The 18461-nt window shown below is 43.6% G+C and overlaps 1 protein-coding gene across 1 annotated transcript; it reads right to left on the minus strand.

The window, feature by feature from the left end:
• Positions 1–695: 695 nt before the first annotated feature.
• On the minus strand, positions 696–17285 carry LOC142015787 (broad substrate specificity ATP-binding cassette transporter ABCG2-like). Its single transcript, XM_074999589.1, has 14 exons — positions 17226–17285; positions 16704–16821; positions 15333–15488; positions 14238–14395; positions 13663–13814; positions 12988–13080; positions 12290–12477; positions 11471–11622; positions 11138–11227; positions 9126–9250; positions 7642–7796; positions 3431–3520; positions 1901–1953; positions 696–887 (listed from the first exon to the last, which is right to left on the minus strand). Exons 1-14 carry the CDS (start codon positions 17276–17278, stop codon positions 740–742), a joined length of 1731 nt encoding a protein of 576 aa, XP_074855690.1. The 5' UTR covers positions 17279–17285; the 3' UTR covers positions 696–739.
• Between the last annotated feature and the right edge of the window lie 1176 nt (positions 17286–18461).

Consider the following 18461-nt stretch of genomic DNA (forward strand, 5'->3'; position numbering starts at 1 on the left):
ATAGCCTATAAGTTTACTGTGTACAATACTACTGTTGCTGCATACATTTTTTGCATGTCAATACCTAATCTTGTTTTAATTTAGCGTTATGCATTGCTAGATATACCTCTCTACTATCCAGAATATTTGAATACCCAGCAATCTCCCCGTCCTGGGCCTGCCGGAAATGAAAGAGTTTACTGTATAAAATCTAAACACATTCTTATAATTCTAATACGTATTTCATCAATACAAATGAAGTGGAATGATTTGGAAAATGTATTTGCCTATATCAGTTGAGGCCTGGGGACCTTGATGTATGCTGGTACCCAGTCTGCCAGCATCATAGCCAGCACAAAATTTGGAAGAGGTAAATTACTATAAGGATGATTGCAGTATTTTGCATAGTGATGAGGTGAAATGTGGGCTGGTTAAAAAATTGGAAGCTGGAATAGTCTTAACAAATGATGATCAAAGCATAATCAAGAATTTGTGAAGGATGGAAAGGAAAGAATAATTACTGGTAGCTAAAGACAATTCTCTTCTAACTAACAGGCTAGTGGCTGTATGTGTGGGGATTGCTGATTATTGTGGGCCATGGATTGTTATTAGAGTATCTGACCATTTTCTCAGTTAAAAAGAAACACACAGTTGTATTTAATGATTAGTTTTACACATTGGCCGTGTCTACACAATCCCAAAACTTTGAAATGGCCATACAAATGCTGCCCTAGTGGATACTAACTGGAAATTGCCCAGTTTACTTCCAGTGATTGACTCGTAACAGCTGAACATAGGCAAAGCAAAGGAATGCAAGTGACAAGCATAGGAGAGCAACCTCATTCTCCCAAAAGCCCCACATGCTGTAGTTGATGCCTTGCTGCTCTAAGTACATCTCTCCAGGGACCCTGCAACAGACAGACAGACACTAGTGTTCGGCACTGTTGAAATAAAACACAATTGCTTTTATTTTAAAGGTAACTGTGATGAGTTTTAATGGGGATTAGTAAGAAAATAGATTATAACCAGACACAGCAAAGGAAGGGACTTTGCAAGTCTCTCCTGTTCTTTTCCCCACAGCTTTCTAAAGCAACTAGGTCTTGTCGCTTCAAGTTATTCCAGACTGTGAGCCTCAAAAGGCTCTGTCTTGCCCTAAGCTGTGCTGGATAAGAGTCTCCTCCCTGGAGGCTGCCTGGCGAATACAAAACTCACTAGCTCGTTTAATGTGTGTCATTCCTATTAGCTATTGATTAGTGAAAAATGGAGTGTATTAATCTTCTGCAACATCTAGCTTTATGGCAGGGGTGGCCAACCTGTGCTCTCGAGCCGCATGCAGCTTTTTGAGCCATTAAAAGCAGTTCTTCCTCAGAGCCATGCGCTGGGAGTACCATCCATCACTCTGTGCACGTACTCCCAACTTGGTGGGAGAAGCACATGCCCACAGTGGTGGTGGTGGTGGTTACTCTGGGGCAGCGATGGTGGTGATGGTGGCGGCTCTGGGTGGCGACAGCAGTGGAAGAGGCTCTGGTAAGTTGCCAGCATTGAGTTAGATCGGGGTGGGCTGGCGGGGAGGGCTGCAGGTGCCTGGCTCTGAGGCAGGGGAGGGGGATTGGCTTAGACTGGGGGAGCTAGGAGTGCCTGACTCTGATAGAGGGGGAGGGCATTGAGCCTTGTATTAGCAGATATCTATATATCTACAGAGAGGTACATAAAAATAAATATATAATGTCCAGCTCTTTACCCTCTCTCCACAGCTATTTTGGCTCTTTGTCTCTAACTGGTTGGCCCACCCCTGCTTTAAATAATTCTCTGTAATTGAGCGCTTGTATGAACCCCTAGGCTGAAGTGTATCAGAACAGCCGCTACCTTCCCAAGGCTCTTGTTTTGTTTTGGGTGGTTGGTGAACAGCAGGAATACTTACGTGGAAAAGTTCAGATGGAAAACTGCTCCTTTAAGCTCATTGATAGTCAGGGCCTGGAACAGGAAGCATATGTTTAAAAATCTAATCTGTTAGGTCATGGCATATGAAGGAATTACTCCAAGAACAATAGTATGTCACCAGAAAACATGCCATTTTGGCAGTGGTCCTTCCTTGACCTTTTGCATACTGGAAACACCCTGTATTCAGAGATTTGGGAAATGCAGCATGACTGTGATGCCCTGACACAAATTTGGCACAGGTTGTCAATCTACTCCATATTGGGACCACCCTCTGTTCAGCAATTTGGGAACTGCAATGTGGCTGTGATGTCCTAACACCCATCCATAACTCCTACGTTGTAAACTTTTGAACCATAACAATCTGGGATAATGAATTATGGGCTAATTATCAAATAAATATGCCCTGCAGCTTTTAAAGCATAGCTCCCCCTTGTTCATCAGGAGTCTTCCAAGGTAGAAATGCTTCTGGGATAATTGTGTCTTTGCTTAGCATTGGAGAGACCCCATGGTAACAGGATGTTTGGACTGGATCTGGAACAGGACAGGGAAGAGCTTCCTTAGTTTGGGGGTGTATGCACACTACAAAAATAATTTTGAAGTTCCTTACTTCAGAGTAAGCAACTTCAAAGTTGAGAGTCTACACACACCCTACTTACAAGTTAAACTTCGAAGTAGAGTCCTACTCCGTTCTCGGGAATGGAATAAGGACTTCAAAGTTGGGTTCCCTACTTTGAAATTAACTTGAAAGCAAGGGAAAATATGTGTAGACTCTCTGCTGGCTACTTCAAAGTAGTGCCTAACTTTGAAATTAACTTTGAAGTTTGGTCCTAGTGTAGACACACCCTGAATGGGGTAAAAGGAGAAAAAAAATCAGCTAGGGGCATTTTCTTCCAGCATTTCTCATGGTAAACATATGTAGAAATATTTATTGTTAGCCCCAGAAGCAGGAAAGCAATGAATCTTCATTGAAAAGAAGATAGTGGTTTGTTTTACTGCATCAATATTAAATGCTGCCAGTAGATGGTGCCATAATTCCTAGAAGAATTATGTTGAAGGAAGACTTCTTATAAACAGCTTTTTATTATAAGAATACAGTAAAGTTCATGTTCTTGCTTAGCTTGTGAATGCATACACATACGTATTGTTTCCTTCACTTCTGATGAGTACCATTGTCTGTGCCAAAGCACGGTATCTAAGTTTACAAAATGAGACAGAAATGCAGATTTACAGATGTTGTCAGTCATACAAACTCAGCAGACAGCCTGCATTTTCTGCTTGGTCAGAGGTGGTCTTCTAGGACCTCTTCAGAAGGTGTGTAAGCAAATTAGACAAGATCATTTTTATTAGGTCTTGGTAGTATCAGGGGAGTTTACTGTGTCTTGGGGTATGAGCTTGTGAGGTGGCAAAAAGACTTGAGGGATTTTGTACAACTGGGGGATGAAGTTCACTTTACTTTTGAACCTGCTGCTTTGCACTTTGCCAGATCTTCCCTAAAAGGTATGTGACTCACATTCATTCCATAGTGGAAGATGCTGATCCATTTGATCCAAGAAAGCCAGTTCAGCATGGAGTTCAGGTTTACGAGGAACCCACCAAAGACCTGTAGAAGACGGTGCAATAAAACAATGTAGATTACATTATCAATGATGCAGTTGCCTTTTGTCCCCAAAGTGCTTGGGAGCTGTTCTTTAGTACCAGAACTTTTAAGCCAAAAAGTAACCCTCTTTCATGAGAAGGAAAACAGGGAAATTATTATTTTTTTATCAAATATATGGCGTTCCTATTGACTGTATTCTGAGGAAGAAAATAACAATTCTAAGGATGTTTATTCAGTTTTTGTGTTAATAAAAAATCTAGTTTAAGATTGCTAGTGTATTTACTAGTTAAGAATTGTTTTGCGTATTTTTCATACAATATTTGTGAGAAGTTTAAAAATTAAATTTAAAGTTCAAATTTAAAATTCATTTTTTAAAAAGTTTTAGAAATATTTAATAAACAGATCTATAATCACCCATTTGGAGTAGTAAAGATTAACCTCAGAAGTGGAAAAGCTGAGTCAGAGATTTTTAAATTACTTAAGATAACAGGTAATCAGTACTGTAATGGAATATTAAACTGTATTTTACTGTTCAATCAGTGAGTGGTCCTAAACTATTTTATTTAAGCTGACCTCAGCTATTCCTGGCAGAATATTAAAGGATCTTATGATGAACACATCTGGTATGTATAAACAAGATCAATGGCAAGTCCATATCTTGTACACAAATTTGACATGGTGTCAGCAGTAAATTAAGCACAGAAACAGAAGGAAAATAGCTCCAATGTTGCAAATGGAAAGAACAAACCATCAAAGGTTGCAGGATTTCTCAACATGCTGCACTTTAAAGCCCCCAGAAAACTTCAGCTTTGACAAGTAGACTGGAAACAATATTTTGCAAGATTTCATATCGCTATCAAGCTATACAAAGAAATGGGAGATATACAGGTATCGCTTTTATGCAATGGGAAAGGAGGTAGAACATATATTTAAATCTTTTGATTTTACTAAAGACAGTCATAAATATGACCGTGAAAGGATTAATGCTATGTTTGATGCATGCTTTATACCACAGAGAAATGTGGTTTATGAAAAAGCATGTTTTTCACCTGAAAATTCAAGAACCAAGGGGAAATGTTTAAAGTTTTATAAGAGCTCTGTATACGTTGGATGAAGACTGTGATTTTGGGAATGCAGAACATGAAAATATCAGAGACAGACTGCATACTGAGTTAACAGAAAAAGACCTTTCACAGTAGCTAGAGTTGCAGCTGGATTTAACCCTAACCAGCTATTGAAATAGCGAAACAGTCTGAAACGGTGGAAGAGAAAACACAGATAAAATTGTTTACACTTTCTATGCTACTTTTAGGTTTTTCCAGGTTTTCAGACACTTGAGTGTTAAAAGTCATTACCATAAAACCTGTGAGGCAAAGAGACAGAACTCCTAGATTAAGAGGGACAAATTCCAATCTACATGCATAAAATCATGCCTGGAAAAAGTCATGTCCCAAGAGATGATGCATGTCCAGGCAGAGGGCCCACAGTGTAATACATGAGGACATAAGGACATGTTGCAGCTGTTTGCTGCACCAAAGTAGTCTGGGAGTTGACTCATATTACAGACAAACATGTCATTGTTTCTGGGATCTATCACTTTTGATGACGTATAGCTTACATGCAGAGTGAAATTCAGCTTTCACGGCAAGACTGTTTTCTTTAAAACTAACTCAGAAGCTGATGTCGCAGTCATCTCAGAAGGGACTTGCAGTCACCTTCCACCACTCCCAGAGCTGCAGTCACCTGTTAGAACTCTGGCAAGCCCTTGAAGCATTCTGAACTGCATGGTTCAGTTCACTACTGAAACAACCTAGACAGACAAAAGCTAAGCATTCAGAGTGCATGTGACCAAAGGATCAAATACTGACAACTTTCATAACTGCGGTGTGGCAGCCATGATGGGCCTAGTGAAAAATGTGGAAGAATCTGGTGGAAGATTGGATGATACAGGACTTTTGAAAAGACACCTGGGACAAATAAGTTAGAGTTAATATTGAACTATACCGTGCCCAAACACTGTTAGCAGAGAAATCTTGAAAGAACTAGCTTCAGATTTATGCAAATTCAGACTACATCATTATCTGGTTATAGTGTGCTATTTTTCAAAATATGTAAAAATAATGTACTTGAAAGACAATGTGTCTGTGTTATCAGGAAACCAAAGGGCACTTTTGCTCTCTTTGGTAGTTCACAGCTAGTGACAGACAATGGACCACAATTCAATGCAGCAGAATTTAAGATAATCCAAACAAAATACAGTAAGTTTTATTATTTGGCATTTTTGGGGAACCAGGGATGCCAGATAATAAAACGTGACGGTTATTTGAGTTGGGTCCAGCAGCAGCCTCATTCTGCCCCACAGCTGGGCACCATGCAGCCAGTCCTGTTCTGTGTTCCTTTCCCCTACTGGGCAGCTGGCCCTGCTCTCCACCCCTCCAACGCCAGCCCCGTGGCAAGGCAGAAGGCAGCCAGTGTTGTGGGAGTTGCAGCAGCTGTCCTTGGCAGTCACAGTAGCCAGCCCTGGTTGGTCAGCTGGCCCTGCAGCCGATGTGGCAGCCAGCGCCGGCCAGTGAGCCAGCCCAGCGGCAGCTGCTGATGGCCCAGCCAATCATGCTGGTTAACTGAATGTGTAAGCTATCCATATCACTAGCAGCTCATGTTATCCACAAGTGAGTGGAAAGGCTGAGAGAACTGTACAAACAATAAATAAATAAATGAATAAATAAATGAACCCTACAGCAGTAAGAGCCATTCCAGGCACTTGTAAATTACATATAAAGAACAACAGTGACTTTTGGATGTAGTCCAGCACAACTCCTGATGGGATGATACCTCAGAATAACTGTTCAAGTTTTGGAACAGAACATAATGCCCAGAGATGGAGAGAGTAACCCAAGTCAGATAAAAAGATGAAAAGAGTTTATGAACACTTTTACAGCTGAAGTCATTCCGTTAACGAACTGCTGGGTCTAGAACAAGGTGACTGTGTTCATGTCAAATTGGATGGAGAAAAAGGATGGACAGCTCCAGCTGTTGGAAAGAAAATGTGTCCAGCACCCAGATTATATGTGATTCCGACTGACCAAGAAGAGTTCATCAAAGACCATCAACATCTGTAGTGTCTGTCTTTAGGACAATTAACAGAACAAACGCCACAGATTGCATATGCAGAATCAAAAGAATACTCAAGGATTCCAAACCAATCATAGCCTGTCACTGAAAATAAGAACAGCTGCATGACCAAGTTGTTATATGTTCAGGTCATATAACTAGACAGCCAGTATGATACAGACACACTTAAGACTGATATGTACTGAACTTCAAAGATAGTGTGGTTTGGACCTATTGTAAGGTAGGAATGTAGAACTTAGGGGGGCATATGTTATGGAATACTAAACTGTATTATTCTGTTCAGCCACTACCTGGCATTGTGTATACGATACTGTGGAACCCTGTTTCTCTGATGGTCCTTTATCTGGCTCTCTGTATTAATCAAACAGTCAGCACACGTTAAGTCCACAAGTGGACAATCTCTCCTGTGGTCCTAGATGGCGCTGCAGCCTCACATTTTCTCAGTCTCCAAATTATCCAATATTTTGATCATCTAACCGGATGCCAGTCCCGGTGGCATTAGCTAAACGGGGTTTTGATTTATCTTAATTATGCTAACCTCAGCCAAACCAGAAAGAATGGTGAATGATCTGACAATGACCACGTCTGGTGTGTATACGGAAGTGCTAGTAGTCAGTCCATATCTGATTCAGGAACATGACTGGTGCAGAGACAGGATTAGAACTCATGCAATGCTGACTGCCTGTGCTGTGCTCAGATCACACCAGACCTCTTCCCTTATAGCAGCTGAACTAATAATATATTCTTTATGGCTACACTTGATCTGTGCATTGCTTTCTTCCATCATAAATACTCCTATTTTATTGAATAAAAAGCCTTCTCAGCATATTCCAATAGGGACCAAACCAAAGCCTCTCATCCGAGCCACCCCTGCAGTTTGAGATATTTGAAATCAGCATCTGAACTGAATATTGCAGTTCAGGCCCATCTCCGATCCCCGTGGACTCTGTATATCCTGCAAGGCTCCTCTTGAGTGGATAAAAAGTTCTCACCATCATGAAGACGAAGGGCAGTGCGATTAAGACATTAGCGATGGCAAATGTGTTGACGCTGGCGCTCACCAGGAAAGCCATGCTCACAGCTGCCAGATTGGTCAGACTGAGGGAAAGAACATACAGGAAGAAAGAGCCTGCATCCTGTTTCAGACCTGTGTGTGGTGATAAAAAGAAAGTGACCCAGTAGCATAGGGAGGTTGGGATCCATAACAGGCATTGCCATGGATGTGCTACAGTATAAGGCGGTTCCCATTACAGGAATCCAACTTGACATGTTCAGGAATGGAAAGCCTCGCCACAAGCACTGTAGTGAGGCGGTTTTCAATGATGGATGCATTGCATATGCTTCCAGGACAGGGTTGTGAGAAATCTCCCATTACAGGTTGAACCTCTCTAGTCTGGCACTCTCTTGTCCAGCAACCACTGATAATCCAGCATGATTTTAGTCAGCCCCACTTATGAGCATGGCCAAGTTTCCCGTGGTCCCATAAAGTTTGTTTACAGTCACCAGTCCTGGCTTTTGGTGTTCTGTGCTGTTATTTAGCTGTAATTTACCCCCTAAATGTCTTATAATAACCCAGTAAGCAGTGGAAGTGTTGGTCATGTGCTAGACAATATTGACCTCCCGTGGTCCAGCAGGCTCTCTCATTTGGAATTGGTCAGGTCCCAACGGTGCTGGATTAGGGTGGTTCAACTTGTATGAGAATTTTGGTCAATATTTGGGGTATGTCACAGGAGGTGGGTAATGTAGGCAAGAGAAGGCATTGCCTTCCCAAAACTGCCTATAGTCCCTGCCCCCTGCTAAGGTAGATGGCATGGCATGGCAGCCCAGCTCCCTGGGTGCTGGGGAGGGCGGGGCTGCAGTGCGGTGATCTGGCTCCCTGGCTGGGCTGGGGAAGGTTGTGAAGGGGACAGGGCCTTTTGACAGAAGGGTTGGGGCCTTGGGATGGAAGCGGTTGGGCAGGGGCTTGCCGTCCCTAGCTGCGCCTTCACTGCCACCCATGGGTATGCGTATTACAAAGCTCACTGGATCCATGCGGCATTTGCAGGGAGGGGCTGTGAGTGCCAAGCTTATTTCTAAAGAACTGGTGAGTGCACTCCCCGTTTTCTTATTCCCTGGAAAGCTGGGCCTGTTTTCATCCTCATCTATAATCATGTTAAAATTACCTGTTTGGCGGTGTGGGTTTAACTTCTCAGATCAATGCCTCAAATGTCATTGAACCCATCTGACTGATTTTCCTTCACTGTTCCCTAAGCTCTGGGAGAACCTTAGAAGGCCACACTGCTGGAGTTCTACTGGGAATGGATACAGCGCCGCTTTGTGAGAACTCTACCAACTGGGGTCAGAACTAGGGGTATACTAGGAATATGATGAAATTGGGTGTGGGTGGTCGTCTTCTGGTGGGGGGAAGTGAAAATGAATTTTGTTCCTGAAACACGTCCTCAAAGAGATGCTGAGCTAGAGGAAATTCAGAACTTACCCATCATGAAATAGGATATGGCAGAGAACATCAATAAGGGGATGATCCGATTGGGAATCAGATCAGCAAACACCTTGGCCAGAAAATATGCCGAGGTCCTATAGTATCCCCTGGAGCTCTCATGACTGAAAAAAAAATATGCAACAGATAAAAGCACTGGAATATCAAAGTAGCTGCTTCATATATTTACAATATTTAACTCTGTAACCATTTTAATATTTCAGTCTTTTCCTTACTCTTCTCGCTCAATTCCATCAACTTCCATCCATCTCCATCAGAAAGTTCTTCATCTCCAAATAGATACTCCATTAAATAATTAGTAACCATAACTTCCCGAAACAAAATTCTGTCACCTTAACTTCACCTTTGCTAATACTCTCCCATTTACCCTTACTTTCAGGAACATATGCATTCATCTTTATTTTCTACTATTTCTGTCTTCTGCTTCTTCCTGGTCTGTAAATCTGCCTACCCACATATGACACTACCCAGATATATCCTCTGATGACACTCTTCTCTATGCCTCTATTTCCTCATCTCAATGCTTGTAACTTCCTCCTTCAGTGATCTTCCTCTGAGACAAATTTCAATTTGTTCAAAATGAGGTGTCTGCTAGCCAGTCTCTTCATTCATATCTAGAAATATGAAAACACCAGGCAGGCCTTCTGAAAGCTTCTCCAGCTGTAAACTCCTTGTCTGCCTTAGACTCCAGGAATACAGTTTCTTCTGTTGAAGGCAGGGCTGTATCTTGACTTACTTGACAATAACCCTTGTACTCTGAGTGGAGCACAGGTCATCTACAAGTCTCCTCCATGTCACTCTGTCTCGGGAAAAAACTTCTAGCTGACTCCAGGAGTATTCTCTATCTTACTCTCATTGATTTCAGTGCTATAGGATTACGCCTTGAATTCTTACATGAACTTGCCCAGAATATATGTATACTCTCACACGTGCTTTTTTCTTCTTCACGGTATTTTTTCTTTTTTGTAATCCAGCTCTCACTGTCCTCAAGTATCCAATTCCTTTCCCTTCCATCCTCGTGGGCTCACCAGAGTAGAAACTGCACTTTTCCTGTATTTAGTCTTTTCTGTCTGGAATGTGTCCATTCACATCTCTCTTCTATTCCCTACTATGTCTGTAGATGCTACTTGCATGCTGTGTTGTGACTTACTGAACAAAGTGTGCCCATATTTGCATATATAGATTTCAATCGGTTATGACTGTATTTGTTTTGAAATAAAACTGAGCAGTTTAATGTTGGAAGCTGAGCCAGCCTTTCTCAGGTTCATGCTCTACTAGCTGTTTCTAAGGCTGGACCTAAATTCTGTGACTTTATTATTTGTGAGGTGTTCCGATGTGGAAATCTGGAAATTCTGGGCAAAGTTCAGAAGAAGTACACAATTTTTTTAAAGAGTAAAACCTGAAAATGAGCAATACAAGTTTTCCTGTGTCACTTTTATTTTGATGACAAAAGAAACCACTTTTCAGTGATTTTTAGTTTTTCAAGTCCTGCTGATTTGGGTACTGAGAATGCATAAGTGGTAAAAGCTATTGGAGGAATCTGAAAATATTGGTGAACAGGTGGAGCTTTTGGCTCCTTGGGAAGGCATTGAAGATAGTTTGGTACCTGACACTTACAAGTCATTCGAGGCATTTGGCATTGAGTGTGGGGATGAATTGTGTCTTTCCCTTCCGTTTTTAGAAAGAGGCAGAGATTATTTGAAAATATGGGAGGGCTTGATGCCCTAGTCCTGCATTCCAGATACACTTGTCATTAACCAGCTGCCTCCTGCCCCCCAGTCAAACAATGAGCCCAATAGATTCTGGAAGAAAACACTGCACTTCTCAAAGCTTTTCTTTCCAACTGGAAGGGCTAAATTTATTTGTAAATAAAAGTTAAATGACTGGAGCAGTTCTGTGGCAATGGGCAGATCTGTAGCAAGCTCTGCGGCCACAGCTGATTTATACCTGTTTGCAACATTTTGATTTGAAGGCCTTTTAGAGTCACTCACATGAACAGCTTTCTCTCATTGATGAAGAGCTCCACCGCAGACAGATTTCCAAAGACCTGATTGATGACCAGGAAGAAGAAAGCTCCTAACCTGCAGAGAAGGGAGGGAAAGGGAAAGAGATTTATTGGGAGCGCTCTGGAAGATGTGTATGTAAGGGGCAGAGAGTTCTGGCGTGCTTCACACTCACATTACACTGCCTCAGAAACATCCTTACTGAGGTAAGTGTTAAATTATAGGTAAAACATTTTGGAATGTCACTGTCGTTCTTCCATTCTGCCTCCCTCATAATTACAAGCTGGAGGAAGGGACTAAAAATGCTGTTCTTTCTCTCACCTGTTCTGAAAGGCTTCAGGCAGAGTGTCCGGTACTTGGTAGAATATGAGCCCCACCAACACAGAAAAGAAAGTGCCTAACAGCAGCTGGCCAATGGATGTCTGAGGATTCCTCAGAATGTTCTTCACATTGCGATTGCTCACTACGTACAGCTAAGGGAACACACATGCACATAAATTAAATCGCCATCTTTGAAATATCACTGGCCAGTCCAAAACCCTGTTTTGAGTCCTAATATTCCCTTTGGTTTTCTCCTGCTTTCTCCATGCTCAAAACTTCATACTGCAGCTCACATCCATACTAGCCAAGGAAACTTAGCTGCAAGTCCCTTTTAGCTGCACTCTTCAATCATTCCTGGGGATTTCTCTGGAGTGATGTGCCACTCAACCTCACCCACAGACGCTGAGCAAGACTAAGTTCTCCCGAGCGGTGGTTGCAGAAAGTGACTATAACAATGGCATACACCCACACCTCTTGCATGGCAAGTGCTCAGCAACATCCAGCCTGAGATTGGTGAGATGTGAACTCTAAAATGATGTAATGGGGATTCCCAGGCTCCCAGTGAGGATTATGTGCAAGCAAGCTGGCTGGCCTCTAGTGGAGAATATAATCGTTTGGAAAAGCTTAGCCTCAATCTCAGCTTCAGGAAAACAGTTTCCAAACCAGAAACAGGCAAAGGTCAATGAATGAGTGTGTCCACTGCCTGCAGCAATTGTCCATTCACCTTTACTCTGGGGCAACCTGTTTTAAGGCCACAAAGCCTGAAACCTTCCTTGTGCCTTTTATATTGCATTTCCCTCCTTTTCCTCCCCCCCTCACCTGGTAGAGGAATGAGGTGGCATAAATGGCTTTTGTTGTAACTGCATCATTGACGTGACTCTCAAATGTCTGTAAATTTTCTAGCTCTTCCTGCAGCTGCTCATAGTAGTGGGACTTTTGGTAGTAGATGGTCAGTGGATTCTTTTCACTACAGGAGCTGCCATGAGAATCGGATGATCTGTCTGATGCTGCAGAGCAAATGGATAGTCCCAGGTCAAAACATTCTATTCCTGCTTCAAGTTTGCTTTTGATGCATTTTGGAAGTGTGACGTCAATTCCCAGAAAAGCCAGAACGATTGCTAATCTTCATACCTGTATTTTAAAGCCTATCACTGAAATGCTACTGAAAAACAAGAACTACAGCAACCTCCATATTAATTAGATAATGCCTTGGCACATCTGCTTGTTAAAGGGAAAGTATAGACAAAAATGTTACACGGAGACTGCGTCTGTACATGCAATACTAGCATGTGACTGATGTAGAGGGGAATTAGCTCTGTGCATTAACAGGAATTATTCTGAGGCAGAACCAGCATGTTGTATGTAGGCCCTGAGCTAAACGCTGTAACGGGCCCTGCACAAGTGTAGCGACCTCTGTTTTTACAACTCTCATGTATGTTTTGTTGATGTGGATTAGTATGGCATTTTCCAACCAACACCTCTCTCTTTTTCAGCCAGTTTGATTGCACAGCACTCACCTAACTCTGGACTAGGCTGGGACTGTGTGATCTCTCCACTGATGACATCCAGAAAGAAGTCCAAAGGATTGTTAAATGCTTCACATTGGTAACCTGAAACACACCGTTTTATGAGTGAAAACCAAAGATAATCTCATGCACAAATGAGCCATGCAAGAAAAACTGTGCTAAATATCATCCAAAATCCTATATTCAGGACATTTTATAATGAAAATTTTGCTTTATTTGATATTTTGGGAAAATGGACAGTTGCACATTGTATCCTGTGAAAATCTGAGTTCACACATTTTAATATGAAAATTTGGCTTGCTGCAATTAAAAAATGTTGAGATTTTCAATGAACCTATTTTGACTCCAAAATGTGCCTAATACTGAATGCAAAAAAGGTAAAGCTCTTTTGCAGTGCAAAGCACAGCCATGAAGCAATTGACCTGGCTGTTGCTTGTTGTGAGGCAGTTAAGATTTGAATCAGAAGTTTTCTGTGGCGTCCTTGAAAGTGAACTCCTTGCCTGTCTGTTCAAGGTTTTTCTAGTGCATCCTTCTGTTAGCTTTAGTATAATGCATGCAGATATCTTGACTGATACGCTTAAAGGTTCCATTGAGAAAAAACACTTTATAGCTCTCCTATAGCAGTAGTAAATATAATTCTCATCCTGCCACAGTGTTACCTCTTACCAATGCTGTTGAAATAGTCAGTGGCATCTGCAGCTGGTCCTGCATAAATTATTTCTCCTTTGTTCATCAGTGTTAGATGGTCAAGCAGACGGAATATGGAATAACGTGGTTGGTGAATAGAGAAAATCACAGTTCTTCCTTTCCTGGAGAGTCTGCAAAGCAGAAGAAGCACTTGGTGAATATCACAGTCTCAGGCCAGCAAGAATTTAGTGTATTCTTAACGTGAACTGTATTTGGGAGGAAATGCCATATTAAGGTATTTCCTGCCTATGTCTCTCAGGGCTTTGTAAGTAGACACTAACCACCTTAGAGTACTATTTGAAAAGACACTAATATGAGCCCAGTGTTCACACTACAGCTTAATCTCAAAACAGGTTCTAATATGCCTGGCAGTGTGTAATATTGTTGCTCGCATAGCATTGCCTGTCCTTTCAATACCTACACAGTGCCTGTGCTGCACGTAACCTGTTAATTGCTAAATCATTTTGACATAGCTTGAGTATGGAAAGAGGGATAAGCTCAAACTGAAACCTCAGAGATCATAACTGAGTGCCAGAAAAGGACAGCAGGCTCACTGGTGCAGCAGCTGAATGATGGCATTAGCTGTGTTGGCATCCAGTCCCGTTGTTGGCTCATCCAGGAACATCAGTGATGGTGCAGTGATTAGCTCCATGCCAATGCTGCACCGCTTCTTCTCCCCCCCCGAGACGCCACGCAGGAACTCCGTGCCAATCTGTTGCCAGTGGGAAAAGAAAGAAAGCCAAGAACCTCCAGGAGGAGGTAGATCAGTTAAACACAGGAGACAGTGAGTGGATCAACCTGAGGTGGACACAAATGGTAACTTATAGCTGGGGCACGCCTGGTCCTTTCAGTTGTCTCTCCCCATGTCAGTGGGAGAGCTGTGTCCTCTCCTGGTTCCCCTCACTCTGAGCTCTGGGAGCCATGCTGGCTTCTCCCTGTCAGATCGTGTTCATTAGCTGTTTCAGAGTTCCATTGGTAATTATTTCAAACAATTCACCACGTATAGAAATAATCCATACTGGTCTGTATTTCACAGGATCATGGTCACCATAACCACGTGGCAAACTGGAAACAGCTAAGTAGTGGTTCTCTTATGAGAACTGTCCATAAACCAGAGTCCACAGTCCAACTCTATTCCTGGAGCTGCTCCATTTCCTGGCCCCCCTCCCTGTGTCCTTCCCCACTGGGGGAGGGAGGAAGAGAGAAACTGGAGAAGAGCCTTGCCTCTCCAATGTGTCACCCATCCTGTTGCTCTCTAATGGCTAGCCCCTATGGAACATTTGAATCTGCTGTTGGTTCTTGCTCGCAGACACAATCCTTCAGCTTAGGGGGTAAAGCACATGATTTCAGTACTGAAAGCCCCAGATTTTGTCCCTGCTGCTTGCTAAAGCAGGGCTGGATGTACATGCAAAGTTGCAAAAGCAAATACCTTGTGTGTGTTCTGTTCAACCTGCTTGTATGTTTTGCATGCAGGGGCTGGAATCTATACATGCCACTCAAATCACCCACCTCTGTCTCTGTGATTAGTGTGAAAAGGGTCTTGTCAGATGCTTGTGCGCACACCTAAGGTAGCTGCTACTTAAAGGAGGGAGGATGGTGAGTCCCTATGTGACCTCGACTTGGTTTTGATAAAAAGGTAGTACAGTAACCTTGGTGTCAGCACAGTCCTGCAGCCCCAGCTCCTGTATCACCGCATTGACCTTCAGCTGCTTTTCTGCTTTGCTGTTCCAGCTCTGCGAGAGGCGCAGGTTGGCAGAGAACTGCAGGTTCTCCTGGACAGTGAGCGTTCCCATCAGAATATCCTCCTGTGCAGCACAGAACATTGGAAAACGCTTGCTTTAAGAAGGACAATCAGCCAGTGCTTTGAAATGGCTTCCACAGTGAGTCCTGGTACCAATAAGGTTGTTCTAATAATTTGATGTCTTTACAGATAGACTGTACCAATAGCAATTTCCAGTGAACGGAAAACAGACCTTTATGGCTCCCACAGATGTTCTCAATGGGAGACGGGGACTTATAGGCTGTGTCTACACGTGCACGCTACTTCGAAGTAGCGGCACTAACTTCGAAATAGCACCCGTTGTGGCTACACACGCCGGGCGCTATTTCGAAGTTAACTTCGACGTTAGGCGGCGAGACGTTGAAGTCGCTAACCTCATGAGGGGATTGGAATAGCGCCCTACTTCGACGTTCAACGTCGAAGTAGGGACCGTGTAGACGATCCGCGTCCCGCAACGTCGAAATTGTGGGGTCCTCCATGGCAGCCATCAGCTGGGGGGTTGAGAGACGCTGTCTCTCCAGCCCGTGCGGGGCTCTATGGTCACCGTGTGCAGCAGCCCTTAGCCCAGGGCTTCTGGCTGCTGCTGCTGCAGCGGGGGATTCATGCTGCATGCACAGGGTCTGCAACTCGTTGTCGGCTCTGTGGATCTTGTGCTGTTTAGTGCAAGTGTGTCTGGGAGGGGCCCTTTAAGGGAGCGGCTGGCTGTTGAGTCCGCCCTGTGACCCTGTCTGCAGCTGTGCCTGGCACCCTTATTTCGATGTGTGCTACTGTGGCGTGTAGACATTCCCTCGCAGCGCCTATTTCGATGTAGTGCTGCGCAACGTCGAAGTTGAACATCGACGTTGCCAGCCCTGGAGGACGTGTAGACGTTATTCATCGAAATAGCCTATTTCAATGTCGCCACATCGAAATAGGCTACTTCGATGTAGGCTTCACGTGTAGACATAGCCATAGTCTCTTACAGGAAAAAACAGTGATTCAAATGGAGAAAGTGTCTTTACTGACATGATCCAGGGCTCCCTCTGGGCAATGCCAGAATCATGTGACTATGGTTCAGTGAAGTGGTATTTCAGGATCCTAAGTAGATACTCTGGTGTAGCCATTGAGAGTGCAAACCTGGGATTAACCAGCTTCATAAGTTCTTGATGTTGCATGTCCTGGGCATTTCAGGCTCACTGTACTATTCAAATGAAAAATCAGACACAAACTGGGAGGCACCATGGATTCTGCCCTGACTCACCTGAACTATGTAGGCAGAACATAGGTGAACTTGCGAGTTTACTGCCCGGCCATCCATGAAGACTTGTCCACTTCTAAGACCCTTGGGGTCCTTCCATCCCGCAAGTACATCCAGGAGCCTGAAGAGAGAAGTGTGACTTTTCATACAGTGTCTCGGTACAGGGATTCTCCCCATGTCACTCTAATCTATGGACCTTTCTCACCCCGTCCTGCACGTGCCGCCTTCTGCCCTGGCAAACAAATCTGCTCTCCAAGTTCGTTCAACTTTGGATTTCTCAACTCTGCTCTGCTAAAGCAACTGAGGAGCTGCCTTCCGGAACCAGTTTTATCCTAGGCATATCGCTGGTTCCTGTGGCGAGAGGGAACTGAAGCTCAGAATCCAGACTCTGCCAATGTACCTGAAACCAGAGCTGCAGATTCCACCGGGGTGGGTGGGATTGAATCTCACCCCTGTTTCTGTCTTTGCAATAGATGCAATATCAAAATGAATACAAGAGGGACTGATTTAGATGGCCACACTTACGAGGTTTTGCCACTTCCGGTGGGTCCTAAAATGGCATTCATTCCAGGCTTCATAATGCCGCTGCCAAAAAAAGGTCGTGAGAAGCATTACACACTGTGCCAGAGAGGATTTCGCATGCCAAGAGCCCCTGAGCAGGCAAGCCGGAGAAGTGAAAGCAGTGGGCAGGGAAGGGAAGGGGGCACAAGCCCAGCCAAGCGTTCTGACAGAGAGTGTGCTCTTTGTGACAAAGAGCCTGGCTGCAAATGGCTACACGCTGTGTGATGTGCAGTGAGCTGTTCACAAAACCGGTACGGACCCTCGGCCAAAGGAACGGGGGTGTCGCAGCTGCGTGACTTGTTGCAGACCATTGGCAAATAAGCCCTGAGAGCTGGAATTGTGAACATAATTCTTCAAGGATAATTCCCACACAAAACTACCCTGTCAGGCCCGTTCAAAATGTTGCTGTTAAGATTTGCTACCTGGCCTGCCCTTCTGATTACATCATCCCCCCATCCCTTCACAGGTTTCCCCTTCACCACCACATCATATAGAACCCAGTTTGGTACCGTTAAGTCTGTTCACTACTGTGTTTAACTCTCCCTTGCCCACTTTGTCTTTATAGTATGTCAGCTGCCTTCTTTTTTCCACTGAGCATGCCCACTCTCATGGGCCTATCTGGCCACTTCTCCCACAATCACCTTTATGCATTTTTCCATGACTCCCCTTAAGTGTGAAACATCTTCCCAAACCAAATCCATAAAGTCAGGACTCCATCCTCATCCAAACCCCTCGTTGAGATCCACTCCTGCTGTGATTCTGCCAGATACAGGCAAGTGTTAGGCAGACAGAGAACAGAGATTTTTCTTCATTTAGCTCAAAATGTGCCCTTGAAACACACATCAGAATCTCCAAACTATACCCACATTTAGTGCTCCTAGAAATGTGTTAATACCGTCTCCAGCAGCCCTCTATTTGTCTGCTGCACCCAGTTTTGGTCTAATATTAGGCCTGTCTACATGACACATTTAAGTCAAACTTAGCCACATGTGGTTAATTTTGTCAACAGTGAGTCCACATCACCAAGCCCGGTCAGCCAACTGTAAGGCTGGGTCTACACTTGCATTCCTCTTTCGAAAAAGGCATGCAAAGGAGGGAAATCAAAAAATGAAAATGAGGAGGGAGAAAACTTGTTCTTCTTGGCCTCTGAGGCTAGCACAAGAGGCAATGAACTTAAACTGCAGCAAGGGAGGTTTAGGT

Source organism: Carettochelys insculpta, chromosome 7, assembly GCF_033958435.1.
Source record: "Carettochelys insculpta isolate YL-2023 chromosome 7, ASM3395843v1, whole genome shotgun sequence".
Classification (NCBI taxonomy): Eukaryota; Metazoa; Chordata; order Testudines; family Carettochelyidae; genus Carettochelys; species Carettochelys insculpta.